A 21523-nucleotide genomic window follows, 5' to 3' on the forward strand; every position below is an offset into this window, starting at 1 on the left:
GTGAGAATGGCCATAATTTTAAAAATCTACAAACAATAAACACTGGAGAGAGTGTGGAGAAAAGGGAACCCTCTTGCACTGTTGGTGGGAATGTAAATTGATACAGCTACTATGGAGGTTCCTAACAAAACTAAAAATAGAACTACCATACGACCCAGCAATCCCACTACTGGGCATATACCCTGAGAAAATCATAATTCAAAAAGAGACATGTACCACAATGTTCATTTCAGCACTATTTACAATAGCCAGGACATGGAAGCAACGTAAGTGTCCATTGACAGATGAATGGATAAAGAAGTTGTGGCACATATATACAGTGGAATATTAGCTATAAAAAGAAACAAAATTGAGTTATTTGTAGTGAGGTGGATGGACCTAGAGATTGTCACACAGAATGAAGTAAGTAAGAAAGAGAAAAACAAATACCGTATGCTAACACATATATATGGAATCTAAAAAAAAAAAAATGGTTCTGATGAACCTAGCGGCAGGACAGTAATAAAGATGCAGATGCAGAGAATGGACTTGAGGACACAGGGAGGAGGACAGGTAATATGAGACAAAGTGATGGAGTTTCATGGACATATATACACTACCAAATGTAAAATAGATAGGTAGTGGGAAGCAGCCATATAGCATAGGGAGATCAGCTCGGTGCTCTTTGACCACCTAGAGGAGTGGGATAGGGAGGGTGGGAGAGAGATGCAAGAGGGATGGTATATGGGGATATATGTATACATATAGCTGATTCACTTTGTTATACAGCAGAAACTACACAACATTGTAAAGCAATTATACTCCAATAAAGATGTAAAAAAGAAAAGAAAAGAAAAGAAAAACCAAAAAGAAAAAAAACAATGAACTGCCTTCTGGGAAAAAGAATATCTGCTCCAATAATCACACCTGAGATCCGACAGAGCCATGTTTTTCCCATCTTTTGAACCTCATTCTGCTTTCTCTACTTTCATTTTTCTACTTTTATCCCTAAGAATAAAATAAAAAGATCTTATCCTTCTAGGAAAAACTGACTGTCCTTTGAAAGTTGCAAAATGTAATTGACAGAACCAGTTTTAAATTCATCCCAATTGGCCAATGACTGCTTGCATCACTAACCACATCTAAAGTCAGCTAATCAGTTGCAGCCTTACACTTATGAAAATCAGCCAGATACACTTCAGAAAGCCTATGTGTATGGCTAAATGCTAACCGATTTATAAACACTCCTGTTTCTGAAAGTCTGCAGTCCCTGAACTACATGCGTCCCAAAAGTGTAAGTAAAAACACAACATTGTAAATCAACTATACTCCAATAAAAATTAATTAAAAATAAGTAAAATCAGCAGTTTCCTTTATTAAAAAAAACTGTGTACAGTGCTTCCTCCCACCATGTGTCTTGCTTAGCAAGCTACAAATCCAGCTTTAGCTTCAAATATTGCACGGTGGCCACTCTTCCTTCACAAATGGTGTTCCCACCAAGATCGTCTTGAGGACTCTTGCTTAGGGGTGTCTTGTGGGACCCTTGGACCAACAGATGTTGGTCCAAAACCCCAGCTTCTTGTGCACAACTCAGATTGTCTTCCTGATCCACTGCCAAGTGAATCCATCTCAAGAACAACTTGAGCTCTGACTTGTTTCATTGAAGTTTTATTTCTGAATTTATTTTATTATTTAAAGATGTGTATGCAATTACATACAAAGTAAGCAGACATTTTGGTTTGGCGGGACAGCATTTAGCAAATGTTCTATTAATGTGCTTATTCTTCCACTACTCCATTTATTCTCACTTTTCTTTTGTCTATTTTTTTAAAAGTCTTGTCTCGTGTGTTTGTCTGTTCCTGATTTTCCTGTGCTTCTTCATTATTAGAAGATGGTGATCCAAATAGATAGAGGCATAGATTTGATAAATCCCCAATCCAAGCTAGCCCCAAAGACTAATTAATGGATGGGGGTCCATTAGAAAGTCGATAATTTGTGCAAATATAGTTTGTCACATTTTGTCTTGGGTCCCTCACCAAAACTTTCATGAGGATACTTGACATCATATTAATTTTTGAAAGAAAATCCTTTTGTTCAGTACATAACTGTTATCATGTAATTGATCATATGTCTTCTTTTTAGTTTCTGCTTGATTGATGAGCACAATACTCCATTTTCAGGACACCATTCATACTTAGGACTCTATGTCATGGGCTTGTCTTTGCCAAAGTCACAATCTCCCACTGGCAGAACTTTCTTTCACTTCCTCTCTGTACTCTCAGTGTGATTCTAACTTTCATTTAATAAATGGTAAATTTTCACAAAAGATGTCTTTAGATTTCAGTGGGGAACTTTTGGCATGTCAAAAGTAAATGACTCATTTGATAATATTTCTCTAAAAGGACTGAAAAAAATGACCAAGAGTAGTTCCCTGTGCCAATCAATAACTGCTATATTCAGACCATTATGTAACAAACTGTCCTTTCTTTTCTCCAAGAAACTCCTAAAAATTTAATAGGTAAGGCTCTATTCTGCAAATGAAACTACATATTAAGTGTACTAAGAAGGGCTAACCTTAGAATTCCTGGAAAATTCTCCTACACATGATCACTTTATAGTTAATCTGAACATCAGTATGCCTATACTATGCATATTCAAGATATGCAGGAAATAAACAAAATAGGTATACCTCACTTCCCTGTAGTGCCTAAGCCAATTACTGTAGTCTTTTCTAAAGTCAAATTCTTTTCTTTAACACACTTACGCTCAGCTTTCTTTGGTGTTGTAATTTGTTTGGTAGCCTATATTATTTGCTTGGGAAAATCAATGTCTCATCTGGATAGTTATTTTCTGGAGATTTACTCAAGCTTCATTGTCATAGGTAGAATTCTAAAATGACCTCCCAAGATTTGTTCCTAAACCCCAGGGGCAGTGAATATCATAAGACATTACCCCCATTTTTAGGTTACGTTGTATGGCAGAGTTGATGTTTAAGAAAAGGAGATTGTCAACACAAGCAATAACAAATGTTGGTGAGAATGCGGAGCAAAGGGAACCCTTGAGCACTGTTGGTGGGATGTAAATTGGTGCAGCCACTGTGGAAAACAGCATGGAGTTTCCTCAAAAAACTAAAAATAGAACTACCTTATGTTCCAGCAATTCCACTCCTGGATATATAATCCAAAGGAAACAAAATCTGCACCCTAATGTTCACTGCAGCATTATTTAAACAATAGCCAAAGACATGGGAACAACCTAAGTGTTCATCAATAGATAAATAGATAAAGAAAATGTCGTGTGTGTGTGTGTGTGTGTGTGTGTGTGTGTGTGTGTGTTATAGAGTAATATTCTTACTCAAGGAAGGAGAATCCTAGGATTTAGTTTCTAATGTCCACTTCCAGAAGAGATAGTTTAGATACTTCCTTACTAAATCCTGACTTAATATTGTTTGGTGATAAGTTTTATCTCTAAAATAAAAATAAAATTAAATGAGACAAAAGAAAATAAAGTAAAATGAAATACCAGGCTGGTTATGCAATGACTGTTCCAGACTCCCTTGTAGAGTTCATTCCCTTACAGAAAGCAAAATTGTCTCAAGTAACTGAACATAGAGCCTTCTCTAGGACATGTCAAATTGTTAAACTGAAAGCCATTATGCATTTGGAGTAGATCATAACTTCTGAATGCTGTGGAAACAAACAGATTTTCAATCTCTTCAGGTGCCCATATAAAAAGAAATATCAAGTGGATTATTTAATGTCTTTTTACTACCCAAAGATCCCCAGAACATGCAGATAATTCCATGAAGTAGAACTGCTTCCACTCAAGATCAATCAGAATAAAGTTTTCCTGGATGCCTAGATTGTCACACTGATTGTCACATTCTCCTTCATATTTTTATCCTTTATCCTTACAACTTTAGTTTTTCTATTTACTGGTTTAGTGTCTGAAGCCTCTGACTTCCCTATAATGTTACTACTAATAATAACATTCCAAGACTGACTTCACTTAGGACGATCACCACCCTAACTTTATAATTCAGTTCTTCTAAAATATTTCTAGTAGAGCCAATTTGAAGAATTTTTGTATACATCATCATCCCAAGCCAACTCCTGGAAAAAAATAATGGCTTTACTTGTAATTATGCTTCTAAAATAAATTTTAATTGAGGGTAAAATGCATTAAGAAATATCAGGCTGACAGCTACTGATGGGCATTCAGGGCAAGGATGCTACAAACTATTTATATAAAGACCATGACTCCACCTAATCATCAAAATCAGCTTAAACCCAACTGTACTTCATCTTTGAGTGTTGTCCATGGAATAAGAAACAACTAAAACCCCCAAAGAACCTCAAACATTTGAAGTCATGAGTTATTCCTATAATAAGATCAAAAGTTCAAACATTTGGGCAAAGAAACAGTTTATGATGATTTAAAGTATATTACACCAACTTAACCAATAAATCAACTCTCTGTAGATAATACACAAATGAAAGATTATGTTTCTGTGTTGGAAGAGGTGAATATAAATATTCTTGGGAGATAATAAATAGCTAGAGAATAATGTACTAACTGTTCCACTAAAGTTAATCAAATTTTTGTACAACTTCTGTGTTCTTTCTCCTATGTGGAATTCTATCTACTACAACTGAATATATGGATACCTACAATCAAACAACATGATCTCCTAATTACGGAGCTGCTTAAGGTTTCTTGTCCCTTGCAAGGTACAAGGGCCAAAGAGCCAAGGTAAATGTGAAGAATGATATTTGAGAATTAACTGGAGCTTTCATTGTGGAGTATTCCTAGAGTAAAATCCATCAGGAAACACCATCCTCCTGACACCCTGCAGCCCAGACAGTCCTTATCTCTCTCACCTGCTCCACTTTTTGGTAGTGAGCTCAAGGATTCCTGGGGTTCTTCTTCATCACACACTTCTGAACAGGTACTGCTTCCTTCTGATAAATAGAATGAAATCTCTTGGAACCCCAGTGTATAACCAATGGAAACCATAGTAGGAAAACCCTCCCAGAGACAACCAGGAAGACCAGAGCGGCTCAAGTATCTCCAAGATGGGAATGTCCTTGTCCTTAGACCCTCCTGCCTTTGAGCTCACCTGACCTAGAGGTTAACATGGCTCCCGTCATTATCATCAGAGGCTGAAAACAGTCTACCCATCTCACTTCCTTCTTATACACTAATTTTCTCTGTCTTTTTCATCCTTTCCAGTTGGCTCTACATATTTCTTCTGTATGGGTATGTGAAGGGGAGCAGGGTAGGAAGAGAGAAGAAAGATGGAGATTTTCCTCTCTGCAGACAGAAAACAAAGATTCAATTTGGGAGTTGAAATCACAATTACCTTCTCCATCACATAGTGGTTGACTAGGCAGCTTCTCTGGTTCTTCTTTGTTGGTCATTTGGGAAGCTTCAGGATCACAGGACACTAAAGAGAAACAAGAAAATGAGCTGAGCCAGGATGCTCAGACCATAAGTGAGACGAGGAAGAAGAAATTGGCAAGGGTCGCATGATGAATGGAAGGCACAGAAAGACAGGAAGGATAACTGATCTAATCTTTGGACAACAAAGGTCACCAGGTTTAAGTGGGAAAGTAATATGATCTGATTTCCATCTTGCAAATAAAAATTGTGCTAAAGTGGAGAAAATGGGCAAGATGGGAGCAAGAGAAAATGGGACATTCAAGTTCCATTTACTGAGAGAGCAAACCCTGTAAGAAAAGGACATTCCAGTTTCATGGAAGAAGATGTTGGTTTCAATTTTGGAAGTGTCAGTTCCTGAAAGACATCCAAATGGAGAGGGCCCTGGGATAAATGTCTTCAGGTAAATACATAGATGGATGACCTTGGAAGATGGGTCTGCCTAGCAGACATGTGCTTGAGACACATTCTGTTACCTGAGAGTAGCTGAGGCTGCCAGGGAGGGAATTATTACTCTATGTTATGGACACCGCTCTCTCAATGGGGCAAACCTAACTTGGAAACTCACTACTGGGATGGAAGATGCTCCTGTCTGATATGCATACTTCAGCATTCCAGGATCCTAACTTCTCTCCTCTCTTCCCTGTACAGCTGTTTTCACTCTTTATTGATCTGATAAAACTCTTTCTCGACCTAGTTTCTCTGCACTTCCTTGCACATTTTTTTGGGGTATTTATTTGCCTCTCTATATAGTTTCTCTCATTTTTATCTTTGTATTTCATTTCTTATTGAGGTAATTTCCTTTCTACCTTGTCTTCCATTTTCTCCTTTTCTCTTTTTCTCTGGGTCTTCTCTTTCTAGATGCCTGTAAAATTTCCTTATTTTATATATTTTCCTCATGCTCACAGATCCCTTCTCTCAAACTGACAAAAGTCCTTCCATTTTCACATGGACCACAGTGCTGGAGAGCCTTCCCTTATTAGCTCTATTCTAAGTCTCCCACATGACCTTTCTAAATTGCAAGCTTATCAGTCATTCACAAAACGTACTTCCTTGTTCCTTGTACTTCCGAAGTAAGCTGAAAATGATCTCCTTGCCTCAACTGCCATAACCTGTTGACATTTGGATTTTATATGCATTTAATGAAGTCACCCAGGTACTTCTGCTTTGGGACCCCAGCCTACTTTTGGCACATCCTGTTTCCCTATGTTCTCCATGCAGGGGTGCTCTCCCCACTCAGCTCAGCTCACCTTTCTCCGTAGTCTCTCTCACAGTTTTGGAAAAAACAAAACAGAAAATCGACACAATTCCATGTGTATGTAAGTGAATATGAAGAAGAGAATGGCAAGATGAGAGAAGGGGGGATTTTTTTTCCTATTTATCGAGGAGTTTAAATCATAATTACCTTCTCCCTCTACTGGTAGTAGGCAGAGCACTTCCTTGGGTTCTCCTTCGTGAGTCATTTGGGGAGTTTTGGGATAACAGGTCACTGCAGACAAGGACATGATGGACCATGGAGGGCGATCAGAAACAGATCTCGATTGGCTCATGCCAAACATGATGGAAAAACCATATGTCTGCTCCAAGCACTGCTTCTGAGAGCCACACCATCTCCTTCTGCTTCTTTGCCATCTGCACCTCTTCTCTCTCCTTCTCAGCATCCTACCCACAGTTCACCTCCACACAGCTCTGTTTCCTAGCTGTGCATCTCTTTGATTGTCTGTGTTTCTCTCCTCATCTCTTGTCTTCAGGTCTTGGGGTTTGTTTGTTTGTTTGTTTTTCAGTGATAGTGTATCCCTTTTCTCCTGTTATCCTTTCTAGCTTTCTTATTCTAGATCTCTTCAAGCCTAAGTGGTTGGGTCCATTTCTATACTTCCTGTCTCTCAGTGGTTTCCTTTCCCTCCCCACCAACATTAATTTTTCCTTAACTAAATCTTCTCTTGGACCCTGGTTCTCTCCCCTGGGAACCTGCAGAACTCCTTGGGTTTCCTCTTCCTTTTCTGACCACATGACCCCACGCTGACTGTCAGCTGGCTTCACACAACTGTCACCCTCAGTGACACACCCAGGATGCTGGTGCCCACTCTTCCTTTTCTACCTTGCCCTTGCAAAAATAACCTCCATGCCCTTCTGTTTCATTTCCCCAACCATAAAATAGAAGTTACAACAGTTTGCATACCTGTGTCTTAGGGTTTCATGAAGGTAAGAGGGGGCTTGCACAATCCAATAATCTGATGGAGACTGTACACATTGTCTCCCAACCCAGTTCTCTTTCTCGTTCTCACCCTTTCCACACATCTCTGCTTCTTCTATTTCTATCTCGGTATCTTGCTATTGGAATCTCTTGGTACTTCTCTTTGTCCTGATTTGTTTCTTTTCCCATGTCTGTTCCCACCTGCCTTTTCTCCCTCTTCCTTTTCTGATGCTGAGCTTTCTGTCTTCTCCCCGTCTCTCATGCTGTTTTTTTCTAGAACTAGGAATTAGAAAAGGTATCTCTGAGGTGGTCTATAACTTCCATGTGATTTCATCAGATTAGTGAGCAGAATGGAGAGTGGAGTGGACAAAGAAAATTGTTCCAAGCACAGGGCTAAGTGTGTGCAAAGGCTCAGATGAGAAAAAGTAATCAAAATTAAAATTACTGCAAAGTTTTAAACAAACTTTAGAAGTCATTGCAGGAGAGGCAGACATGAGGCTGGAGCCATGGGAAGGAAAATAGGGAAGGATTTCAACCTTTTGACAACAAAAAGTTATCGATTTAAGGTAGGAAAGTGAGATAAGCCAACCTGCATTTTCAAAGGGTCATCTAGTTGAGTTGGAGAGAATGGATATGGTGGGAGGATGACTGGGGGAAGGTATGAGACCATATAGAATCTGTTGCCCTGGCTCTAGTTCCAGAGAGAAGAGACATCTGACTAGGGCTTCCGTGTCAGGTGTGGCAACAAATGGATTAGTAAGAGACAAGTTAAAGGTATAGTTAAGTAAACTGGGTGATTGATGGGGTGTGTGAGTTGAGGGAGGGAAAAGAGTCATTGGTGACCCCTAGGTGTCTACCTAAAGAATGTAACAATAGCGTTCCATACTGAGATAGGGAACACGGGGAAAGAGGCAGATCTGGCATCAAGAAAGATGGTACATGCAACTATGGAAGTGACTTGTATTGAAGTTCCCGAAAACCATCCAAATGGAGATGTCTCTCAGATCCCTGTACAAATATAGTCAGGCACTTAGATGAATGAGCTTACAAGGCAAGTTGGGGCCAGAGTTAGGAATTTGGGGATCATTAAGTTATAGATAGAGTATACAAGAATGGCTGAGGGGAGGCCCATTGCCTCTGAGTGTATTACAGGTGCCACTTTGATAACTGGAGGAACCATAATCTGAAAACTCATGGCTAACATGTTCAACTCCTAGCATTAGAAGTTGCTTCCATGCAGCAACTCTTCTTTCAGTCCCTACAATGTCCCAAACCATCTTCTCCATCCTTGTACATGGTGTTCCCTCTCTACAGATGTTTTACTCTTCTCCTTTATCTTTTTCTCTATGTATAACTGTTATACTTTCCTCCAGTCTTTCTATTTCTTAGCACTTTCCCTTTCTGGGTCTTTCTCTAATGTCACATTCTCTACCTTTTAAACTCTGTACCTTGTTTGATTATTGAGTTGAGCTCCTTTCTTCTATGGTGCTCATTTCCCTGCTTCTATCTGTTCTCTTTAGTTCTTAACTTCCTGTTTGTAATGTTTCAACTTAAAATTTAAATCTAAAAATTAAAATTTCAGCCTTTCTGTATATTTTTTCCATCTCACATATTCCTTCCGCAAATCATCAAAGTTCTCATCTTTTGCCACTGACAAACGAGTAGGGATCCTTCCTTCCCCTTGGCAGGCTCATTTCAAATGTCTTTGACATGAGTTTTCTATTTTGCGATTATACCCACTATGCCCATGTTCCTGACACAACCTCGAGGAAAGCAGGTTGAAAATTATCTCCCCTCCCTGACACCACATTCTAACCTGGTTCTATTTCGATTCCACGTCTATTTATTTTTTTAAATTTTTATTAGAGTATAGTTGATTTACAATGTTGTATTAGTTTCTGCTGTACAGCACAGTGAATCAGTTATACATATACATATATCCACTCTTTTAGATTCTTTTCCCATATAGGTCATTACAGAGTATTAAGTAGAGTTCCCTGTGCTACACAGTAGGTCATCGTTAGTTCTCTATTTTATTATATTTTTAATTTTTTAAATTAATTTTTAATATCTTTATTGGAGTATAATTACTTGACAATGGTGTGTTAGTTTCTGCTGTATAACAAAGTGAATCAGCTATACATATACATATATCCCCATATCTCCTCCCTCTTGTGTCTTCCACCCACCCTCCCTATCTCACCCCTTTAAATTAATTTTTATTGGAGTATAGTTGAGGTATAATGTTGTGTTAGTTTCTGCTGTACAGCAAAGTGAATCAGTTATATATATATATATATATATATATACCCACTCTTTTTTAGACTCTTTTTCCATATAGGTCATTACAGAGTGCTGAGTAGGGTTCCCTGTGCTACACAGTAGGTTCTTATTAGTTATTTATTTAATATATAGTAGTGAGTATATGTCAATCCCAATCTCCTAAATCAGCAGTTCCCAACCTTTTTGGCACCAGGGACCAGTTTTGTGGAAGACAATTTTTCCACGGACGTGGTGTGGGGGGTGGGGGATGGTTTAGGCGGTGATACAAGTGATGGGGAGCTGCAGATGAAGCTTCACTGGCTCGCCCACTGCTCACCTCCTGCTGTGCGACCCAGTTCCTAACAGGCCATGGACCGGTACTGGTCTGCATCCCAGGGGTTGGGGACTCCTGTCCCAAATTATCCTTACCCCCACTTTCCCCCTTGGTAACCATCAGTTTGTTTTCTACATCTGTGACTCTGTTTTATAAATAAGTTCATTTGTACCATTTTTTTGGATCCCACATATAAATGATATCATATGATATTTGTCTTTCTCTGTCGGACTTACTTCACTCAGTATGACAATCTCTAGGTCCATCTATGTTGCTGCAAATGGCATTATTTCGTTCTTTTTATGGTTGAGTAATATTCCATTGTATATATGTACCATCTTCTTTATCCATTCATCTATCAATGGACATTTAGGTTGCTTCCATGTCCTGGCTATTGTAAACAGTGCTGCAATGAACACTGTAGTTCATGTATCTCTTCGAATTATGGTTTTCTCCAGATATATGCCCAGGAGTGGGATTGCTGGATCATATGGTAGCTCTAGTTTTAGTTCTTTTAAGGAAACTCCATACTGTTCTCCAAAGTGGCTGTACCAATTTACATTCCCACCAACAGTGTAGGAGGGTCCCCTTCTCTCCACACCCTCTCCAGTATTTATTGTTTGTAGGCTTTTTGATGATGGCCATTCTAACCGGTGTGGGGTGATACCTCATTGTAGTTTTGATTTGCATTTCTCTAATAATGAGTGATGTTGAACATCTCTTCATGTGCTTTTTGGTCATCTGTATGTCTTCTTTAGATCTTGGAGAAATGTCTATTTAGATCTTCTGCCCATTTTTTGATTGGGTTGTTCGTTTTTTTGATATTGAGCTGCATGAGCTGTTTGTATATTTTGGAGATTAATCCCTTGTCAGTTACTTGGTTGCAAATATTTTCTCCCATTCTGAGGACTGACTTTTTGTTTTATGGTTTCCTTTGCTGTGCAAAAGCTTTTAAGTTTAATTAGGTCCCATTTGTTTATTTTTGTTTTTATTTTCATTTCTCTAGGAGGTGGGTCAAAAAGGATCTTGCTGTGATGTATGTCATAGAGTGTTCTGCCTAAGTTTTACTCTAAGAGTTTTATAGTATCTGGCCTTACATTAGGTCTTTAATCCATCCTTGTTTTTTCTTTTAACTCACTTCCTGTTTTTCTCTCCTATACATAGTATTTCATTAAACCTATGCAACCCTGGGACATAAGTTTAAAATGATCTCTCTCCTCCAAACCCCAATCTGGTTGTATATGGATTCCATATACTTTTAAATAAAATGGAAACTACTTAGGCAACTGCATGTGGTGGCCCCAATCTACATTTTTTTTATTCTGTGCCCTTAAATTCTCTACCCAGAAGCTCCTCCATTAAGGTCCTTAGCCCCTCTTTCCCCCTTGCCTCCCATATACCTGAAGAAAGCAATCAGAGCCTAAGGAAAAGTGTGTGTTTGTGTTTGGGGGAATGAAGGGAAATGTCCCTTGCATACAGACATGCAAACAAATTAATGAGATAATTGGTCACTTAAATCAATATTAGCTCCCCCGTTACCTGCTTGCAGTTTGGGAATCTCTTCAGAATTGCCTTCGTTTGTCCCTTGAAGAGCTTTGGGCTCACAGGAAACTAAAGAAAAACAGAAAAGACCAACCAGACATGGTGATGAGGTACAGACCTCAGGGTGCTCATGCTGAATTCTGGTGTTCAATGGTCAGGTGAACTTCTCCTTGGGAAAAAGATACTGTTGCTCCACACACCTCACTTTAGACCCACCAGAGCCTTGCTCTGCCTTTTTTCCTTCCCGTTATCCCTCAGTCACCTTTCTCCTCATTTTTCTGTCCCCACACATGGTTGTTTTTGTGCCATGAAGGATCACACACCTCCTTTACTCTGAGCTTCCCTCCCAGTCGTCGTCTTCTTCTTTGCCCTTTAGTGTTCTTTGACAGTTTTCCTACTCATGAGTCAGTTTTCTTTTTTTTTTTTTAATTGGGGTACAGTTACTTTACACTGTTGTGTTAGTTTCTGATGTACAACAAAGTGGATCAGCTATATGTATAGTGATATACATGTATATGTATACTGATATATATCCCCTCCCTCTTGGACCTCCCTCCCTCCCACCCCATCCCACCCATGTAGGTCATAATAGAGCACCAAGCTGAGCTCCCTGTGCAATACGGCAGCTTCACATTAGCTATCTATTTTACACATGGTAGTGTATATATGTCAATCCTAATCTCCCAATTCATCCCACCTCTCCTCTCCCCTGTGTCCACATGTCCATTCTCTACGTCTGCATCTCTATTCCTGTCCTGCAAATAGGTTCACTTGTATTTTTCTAGATTCCACATATATGCGTTAATATACGATATTTGTTTTTCTCTTTCTGACTTACTTCACTCTGTATGACAAACTCTAGGTCCATCCACATCTCTACAAATGACCCAATTTCGTTCCTTTTTATGGCTGAGTAATATTCCATCATATATATGTACCTAAGTCTTGGCTGCCCTGACCCTCTGCAGCCCCACACGATAGTCACCATAGTAAGTCATCGAGGATGCTGGTACCCTCGCTTGTTTAACTGCTTTGACTGCTAAAAGACCCTTACACACTTCAGTGAGTCTATTTCTTTACCTATAAAACAGGAATAAGTAACATTTTATCTGTTACATCCATAACTTTGTGGAGAGAAGAATGACATCTTGTTTGCCAAAATTCTTTGAAAAATCAGTCACGTAATAAATAATAGTTGACAAAAATTGTACTTTAGATTTGGGAGCAATTGATCTGAAGGACCATGTTTCTTTTGGGGGTCTTCCAAGGTTAGGCATAAAATAATAGCATTATAGCCAAATAGAATCATACTTAGTTTTTATTCTTTAGAGAAGATAAAGGGCAGGTCGGTATAAATTCAAGTCTTTACTATTAATAGCTATGAGAGACAACACTTTTCTCCAGCATATTGCTACTAGAATGCACTTAGGAATATTTATGTTATTTGTTATGTTACTTATGTTATTATGGACTCATGGGATTCCAAGACACACTAGATCTTTTGACTGTGGAGTGTGCTCAGGGTAAAAAGCATCAATAAACACCAGCTCTGAATTCAGCCACCTGACACCCTCGGCTGGCAATCCCTCCCCATCCTTACCCAGCTCACATCTTGGTGGGAAGTTCCAGGCTCCCTGGGGCTCTTCTCCATCACAGGCCTCCCAACAGGCATTGTTGTTCCCTGCAGTAAAGAATGAAATCCCACAGACATCTCAATTTATGACCAAGGAGGAATCACAGCAAGAAAATAACTAGAAAATCAAGAAATCCTGAGAAACTGGAAGGACCCACTCCCCAAAATAACCTGACCTGAAGGTTAACTTTGCACCAGCAGCTTTCACTAGGAGCTGAGGAATTCATCCATTGTGGAAAAATCTCCCTTTCCGTTTTTTTTTTTTTTTTACATCTTTATTGGAGTATAATTGCTTTACAATGGTGTGTTAGTTTCTGCTTTATAACAAAGTGATTCAGTTATACATATACATATACATATGTCCCCATATCTCTTCACTCTTGCATCTCCCTCCCTCCCACCCTCCCTATCCCACCCCTCTAAGTGGTCACAAAGCACCGAGCTGATCTCCCTGCGCTATGCGGCTGCTTCCCACTAGCTTTCTATTTTACATTTGGTAGTGTATATATACCCATGTCACTCTCTCACTTTGTCCAAGCTTACCCTTCCTCCTCCCCGTATGCTCAAGTCCATTCCCTAGTAGGTCTGCATCTTTATTCACATCTTGTCCCTAGGTTCTTCTGACCAACTTTTTTTTCTTTTTTTTTTTAGATTCCATATATATGTGTTAGCATACGGTATTTGTTTTTCTCTTTCTGACTTACTTCACTCTGTATGACAGTCTCTAGGTCCATCCACCTCACTACAAATAACTCAGTTTTGTTCCTTTTTATGGCTGAGTAATATTCCATTGTATATATGTGCCACATCTTCTTTATCCATTCATCTGTTGATGGACACTTAGGATGCTTACATGTCCTGGCTATTGTAAATAGAGCTGAAATGAACATTTTGGTACATGACTCTTTTTGAATGATGGTTTTCTCAGGTTATATGCCCAGTAGTGGGATTGCTGGGTCATATGGTAGTTCTATTGTTAGTTTTTTAAGGAACCTCCATACTGTTCTCCATAGTGGCTGTATCAATTTACATTCCCACCAACAGTGTAAGAGGGTTCCCTTTTCTCCACACCCTCTCCAGCATTTATTGTTTGCAGATTTTTTTTTTTTTTTTTGCACTACGTGGGCCTCTCACTATTGTGGCCTCTCCCGTTGCGGAGCACAGGCTCCGGACGTGCAGGGTCAGCGGCCATGGCTCACGGGCCCAGCCGCTCTGCGGCATGTGGGATCTTCCCAGACCAGGGCACGAACCCGTGTCCCCTGCGTCGGCCGGCGGACTCTCAACCACTGTGCCACCAGGGAATCCCTGTTTGTAGATTTTTTGATGATGGCCATTCTGACAGGTGTGAGATTATATCTCATTGTAGTTTTGATTTGCATTTCTCTAATGATTAATGATGTTGACCATCCTTTCATGTGTTTGTTGGCAATCTGTATATCTTCTTTGAAGAAATGTCTATTTAGGTCTTCTGCCCATTTTTGGATTGGGTTGCTTGTTTTTTTAATATTGAGCTGCATGAATTGCTTGTATGTTTTGGAGATTAATCCTTTGTCAGTTGCTTCATTTGCAAATATTTTCTCCCATTCTGAGGGTTATCTTTTCATCTTGTTTATGATTTCCTTTGCTGGGCAAAAGCTTTTAAGTTTCATTAGGTCCATTTGTTTATTTTTGTTTTATTTCCATTTCTCTAGGAGGCGGATCAAAAAAGATCTTTCTGTGATTTATGTCATAGAGTGTTCTGCCTATGTTTTCCTCTAAGAGTTTGATGGTGTCTGGCCTTACATTTAGGTCTTTAATCCATTTTGAGTTTATTTTTGTGTATGGTGTTAGGGAGTGTTCTAATTTCATTCTTTTACATGTAGCTGTCCAGTTTTCCTAGCACCACTTATTGAAGAGGCTGTCTTTTCTCCACTGTATATTCTTGCCTTCTTTATCAAAGATAAGGTGACCATATGTGCATGGGTTTTTCTCTGGGCTTTCTATCCTGTTCCATTGATCTATCTTTCTGTTTTTGTGCCAGTACCATACTGTCTTGATTACTGTAGCTTTGTAGTATAGTCTGAAGTCAGGGAGCCTGATTCCTCCAGCTCTGTTTTTCTTTCTCAAGATTGCTTTGGCTATTCGGGGTCTTTTGTGTTTTCCATACAAATTGTGAGATTTTCTGTTCTAGTTCTGTGAAAAATGCCAGTGGTAGTTTGATAGGGATTGCATTGAATCTGTAGATTGCTTTGGGTAGTAGAGTCATTTTCACAATGTTGATTCTTCCAATCCAAGGACATGGTATATCTCTCCATCTATTTGTATCATCTTTAATTTCTTTCATCAGTGTCTTATAAATTTCTGCATATGGGTCTTTTGTCTCCTTAGGTAGGTTTATTCCTAGATATTTTATTCTTTTTGTTGCAGTGGTAAATGGGAGTGTTTTCTTAATTTCATTTTCAGATTTTTCATCATTAGTGTATAGGAATGCAAGAGATTTCTGTGCATCAGTTTTGTATCCTGCTATTTTACCAAATTCATTGATTAGCTCTAGTTGTTTTCTGGTAGCATCTTTAGGATTCTCTATGTATAGTATCATGTCATCTGAAAACAGTGACAGCTTTACTTCTTCTTTTCCAGTCTGGATTCCTTTTATCTCTTTTTCTTCTCTGATTACTGTGGCCAACTATGTTGAATAATAGTGGTGAGAGTGGGCAACCTTGTCTCGTTCCTGATCTTAGTGGTAGTTTCTGATCTTAGTGGTTTCCTTTTTTTATACCACATTCTCTTTCTACTTATTCCCTTTCCGTTTGAATCTTTACATTTTATCCATCTCTGCCTCTGTTTCTTTCTGCTGGTGTCTCCTGGACTGTCTCTTTCTCTGTTTCTGCAACTTTTGTCTTGTTTCTCTTATGTTGCTCCTTCTCTCCTATCCTTTGTCTTTCAACTGTTTCTTTCTAGCTTTCTCTAAAGAAAGGCCTCCCTGCAATAGTATGTTTTAAATAGGATTTACCAGAGTGAGGAGGTTAAGTGGAGAGTAGTAGAATGTGAAAACAGTTCTGAATAAGGCAGAAAATGTATGAAAATGCTCAAATATGAAAGATTTAACAATTAAAATTATTGGGGGAGTAAATGAGACAGAGAAAAACAAATATCATATGATATTGCTTATATGTATGTAGAATTTTAAAAAATGATACAAATGAACTTACTTAAAAAACAGAAACAGACTCACAGACATAGAAAACAAACATGGTTACCAAAGGAGAGGTGGGGGAGGGATAAATTAGGAGTTTAGGATTAACATATACACACTACTATATATAAAAAAAGATAACCAACAAGGACCTACTGTATAGTACAGGGAACTATACGTAATATCTTGTAATAATGTATAATGGAAGAGAATGTAAAAAAAGAATATATATACATATATATGAACATATATGTATAACTGAATCACTTTGCTGTACACTTGAAACTAACACAACCTTGTAAATCAACTATATTACAGTAAAATTTTTTTTTTTTTTTTTTTTTTTTTTTTTGGGTATGCGGGCCTCTCACTGTTGTGGGGTCTCCCAGTGCAGTGCACAGGCTCCGGACATGCAGGCTCAGCGGCCATGGCTCACGGGCCCAGCCGCTCCGCGGTATGTGGGATCTTCCCGGACCGGGGCACGAACCCGCGTCCCCTGCATCGGCAGGCGGACTCTCAACCACTGCGCCACCAGGGAAGCCCTATTACAGTAAAATTTTAAAAAATAAAATAAAATACAAATTTTAAAAATAAAATTATTGGGGGAAAAAAGTTTATACTATATTGAATTAATAGTGCAGGAGGCAGGTGAGGAGGCTGGGAAAATCGATACGGGGCTTATCATGGGTAATCTTGGATGCCACTCAGAGAAACATTTATTTAATCCTTAGTGTATTAAGAAAGTATGTTGGAACATAACACAATCTAATTTTCATTTTCAAATGTCCCATGTAGTTGAAGTGCAAATAACACATTTGTTGGAAGCAAGATTAGAGGAAGGTCATGAACAGAAGACTGTTGCTTTGAGAACCATGGCAGAGGTCTGAAGACTTCGGGGTGTGACAGATGGACAGCTTGGAGATATTCTGGAAGAGAAATGACTATACTGGATGAGTAACAGGCATTTATTTGAGGGCAAGAGCAGTCACGGTGACGCCTAGACTTCCAACTTGAAAACCTATGAGATAATAAGGATCCATCACTGAAACATGAATGCTGAAGAGGAGTTTAGATCTAGCTTGAGTGATGAAGACGCTACTTTTAGTTCTGAAATGCCAAGTTAAAAGTTCTTGAAAGAATTCACGTGTAGATATCTAGCAGACCATGGTCTTTGAGTCCACGGATAAAGGTACTCTGAAGGCAATCTAGGGTGGTGATTTGGTCATAGCAATCACTGGAATATTCAGGGAGAGGACTATTGCAATGTGAGTATTTTACAAGTGCCACTTTGATGGTTAAGGACAGTTTAATCTGAAAACTCACAGCTAATGTTGCCAACACTTGTGCCCAAAGTTGCTTATATACAGTGCTCTTACCTCAAGCCTACAATGTCCCGATCTGCTCCTCTCTCTTTTATTGTCTTTTCACTCTCAACCTGTTTTCCATCCATTCTCCTTCAACTCTTTCTCCTCATAGTTGCCTTTGTACGTCTCCCTGACTTTTCCCAATTCTTAGTATTTATTTTCCTCTCGGTCTTGCCCTTTCCATACTTTTCGCTCTCAACTTTTATCTCTGTTTCTGAGAACTTTTTCAGTTTATCTATTCTCTGCGGTGTCTTACACTTGCTCCCATTCCATCTGTTTCTCCCACTTTATTTTGACCTCTGTCTCCCAACACTATTCAACTTTTGTCTCTCTGTGTGATTTCATCCTCCAGGTTCTCCCCTCTCATCATCTCCAAAACTCTCCTCTTGGACTCTGACTACAGTACCAGGGACCTCCAACTGGCCAGTTCTCCCACGTGAACCTGATATGCCATGATGTTTCCAAGTTCCTCTTAGTTGTTCTGTGAAATTAATTGAAAATTATCCCCTATCTCAACCTGGAAGAGTGGGATTTTAGAAAACTGGATCCGTTCATGTAATTTGTCACATATTACACCCTATCTACCTTTTCAATTTTCTCTTTTTATATTCCCCATCAATGGATGCTCCATCTACTCAGGAGTTCAGATTCCTCTTCTCACTGTCTCTGTTGCATATGTGAGCAGGTAGGAGAAGAAGGGGGCAGGTAGGAGAAGTGGGGGCTAGCAGAGGCCTAGGATAGGAGACCAAAGGTAGGCTTTGCTTCCATGAAGACAAGAAAACAAAGGTTTAATATGGAATTGATATATTAAATGATTGTTACCTTGTTTGTTATATGGCAGTAAGCTGGGTATATCTTCTAACCTTATTACATTGTTCATTTGGAGAGGTGACTGTTCCAAGGACACTAAAGAGAGCAATAAGAAAAAGACAGAACTCAGACAGTATCCAGAGAAGAGACCTCTGTGTGCTCAAGATGAACTCTGATGATGTTCAAGTTCCAAGGACCCTATCTGAGGCCCAGCAGAGACTTGCTTGCCTCTTTTTCATTGAGATGCACATATCTTAAGTGTAAAACAGCTCTGTGACCAACATCACAGTCAAGATTTGGAACATTTCCACCATGCCATTCAGTTTCCAACCACTATAAGCAACCACTGTTTTGATTTCTATCACCATTAACAAGTCCTTCCTTTCTGGTACTATACTTGTCTGTACTGATGCTCACATCAATAGGATCACATAGTACACACTCCTGTGACTGGCTTCTTTTTCTCAACATAATGTTTCTGAGATTCATCCATGTGGTTACATATACCAGTAGTTCATTCGTTATATTGCTGAATAGTATTCCATTCTATAAATATATCACCATTTATTTTCTCTTATTGATGAGAATTTGAATTGGTTCCAGATTTCAGCTATTTGGAATAAAGCTACTATAAACATTGTTATACAAATATTTGTGTGAACATATGTTTTCATTCCTTATGAGAAGATACTTAGGAGTAGGACTGCTGGGTCGTGGGTTATATTTAACTTTATAGGAAACTGCTAGTTTTCCAAAGTGGTTATATCTATCACTTTATAGTCCAACTAGCAACGTATATAAAGGAGTTCTAATTGTTCCATAGTCTCATCAGCATTTGGTGTTGTCAGTATTTTTAATTTTAGCAATTCTAGTAACCGAATGGTAGCTCGTTGTGGCTTTTCCCCAATGACTAATGAAATTTGCATTTCCCCAATCACTAATGATGATATATACTTTGTTTATGTTCTTATTGGTCATTTTATATCTTCTGAGTGAAGTGTCTGTTCAAGTCTTTTGTCCATTTTTTAAATTAGTGGTGTGTCTTTTTATTATTCTTTTGTAGGAGTTCTTAATATATTACAGGTACAATCCTTTGTCAGATATATGTATTGCAAATATTTTCTCCCAGTCTATGACTTGCCTTTTCCTTTTCTTAATGGTGTCTTTGGATTAGTAGTTTTTAATTTTGATGAAGTGCAATTTACCAAGTTTTTCTTTTATGGTCTATGCTTTTCCTGTTCTATGTAACAAATTTTTGTCAACCCTAAATTTGCAAGGATACGCTCCTGTGTTTTCTTTTAGAAGCTTTATCATTTTAGCCTTAACTTTTAGATTTGTGATCCAACTTGAATTACAGTTTGTGGATAGTGTGAAGCAGGAGGGGAGGTTAATTTTTTCTATGTTTGCTCTGCCTTATTTTCCATCTTTTTATAATCCATTCTACTTCTCTTCATTTCTCACATTTGTACTTACAGTCCTCTTCCCAACACTGTGTATCCCCGATGAAGGATTGTGCATTCTTGTTTCTGATGGCGTCTCTCTCCTTGGCCACTCCTGTCACCTTGTATTTCTGCCTCTCTCTTCCCCAGTGAAGCTTCTGGCTCTTCCCCCTTTGTCTCTCTAGTTTTTCTCTTCCAACTCTTTATACCCTTTATACCTATGCTATTCCAGTGTCCTACCCTCTCTGTCTCTTTGTGGTTTTTTTACCTCTCCCATTTACCACAAAAACCAGATATGCTTTCTTGGTAAGTAAATGACTCCTCACCCTAAACTCTGATCTACTCCTCTGCCCCTTGGGGAGAGGAGCAGGGTTCCTTGGAGCTCCCTGGGGCCTCCTTTCTGAATTATGAACACATCACATCCCCCTTCCTCCTTCCCTGTATGTGCTACCATACTCAGAGTCAGTCATCCAGGCAAATATTGGACTGTCAGTCAACCTTACTGCTTGTTCAGATTCTCGGGCACATTCATTCATCATTTCCTGGATTTTTATTGTACCATTTGGGTCACGAGATAAATCTTCTTCCCTTATACTCATCTGCATCCATCACTGATATGCTCTAGGTAGGGTGTCATCTAGATCACATTAGGAATGTTGAAGGATTTGTTTCCCCTTCCTTTCATAATGAACCTCTATTCTTTACAAATAACTATTACGAATCCTTCCACCACCTCATTCTCATTCCCACTATTCTCAGTGGTAGATGAATCTCTAAATATATTTTTGATACACTTTGTACTTTCTAATATACATTTTATACTTTTAGCTATTTGTCTTTATTAAAAAGAATAAGTATTATTATTAAAATACATCTGAATGTTACATAAATGTATTAATACATCTCTAAAATATATAATATCTGACGTATAAATCCAAATTAAGGATACATATTAATGACATTCTGCAAGGCCATTCTTACGGCTTTTTCTTACATTTGTCATTTCCAAGAAAAAAAATCAACAGTTAACAAATAACTAAATTTATTGTAGACCATTTGGCTTAAGGATGGAGACATTTTCTTGGGCTTGAAGGCTGTTTCACTCACTGAATCACTAACTATCTTCACACCTCAGTTTTTTCTCCTGAAAAATGGGAATAACAAAACCCTTATGACAGGATTGTTATGAGAATTAAATGAGATGCTACTGGTAAAGTGATACCTGGGTACAGTAACTTAGCAAGAAATCATAATTTTCAATTAATGTCTTATGTGTTAGAATTTAATGATTAATTATTAGTAATAATATGAATGAAAAGATGATTAAAAGCTAGAAACGGTGCATCCTGGTT

The 21523-nt window shown here is 38.6% G+C and overlaps 1 protein-coding gene across 1 annotated transcript in view; it reads right to left on the minus strand.

Moving 5' to 3' along the window:
- The window catches only part of LOC132428316 (nuclear body protein SP140-like), a 76592-nt gene that overhangs the window by 33331 nt on the left and 21738 nt on the right, over positions 1 to 21523 (minus strand). Inside the window, exons 6-11 of the mRNA XM_060015958.1 lie at positions 18745 to 18828; positions 13351 to 13431; positions 11748 to 11819; positions 6824 to 6907; positions 5342 to 5425; positions 4860 to 4940 (exon numbers count right to left, since the gene is read on the minus strand). Of these exons, the coding sequence (XP_059871941.1) occupies positions 4860 to 4940; positions 5342 to 5425; positions 6824 to 6907; positions 11748 to 11819; positions 13351 to 13431; positions 18745 to 18828 (486 nt within the window). The remainder of the gene's footprint in view (positions 1 to 4859; positions 4941 to 5341; positions 5426 to 6823; positions 6908 to 11747; positions 11820 to 13350; positions 13432 to 18744; positions 18829 to 21523) is intronic.

This window comes from Delphinus delphis, chromosome 7, assembly GCF_949987515.2.
Source record: "Delphinus delphis chromosome 7, mDelDel1.2, whole genome shotgun sequence".
Taxonomy (NCBI): domain Eukaryota; kingdom Metazoa; phylum Chordata; class Mammalia; order Artiodactyla; family Delphinidae; genus Delphinus; species Delphinus delphis.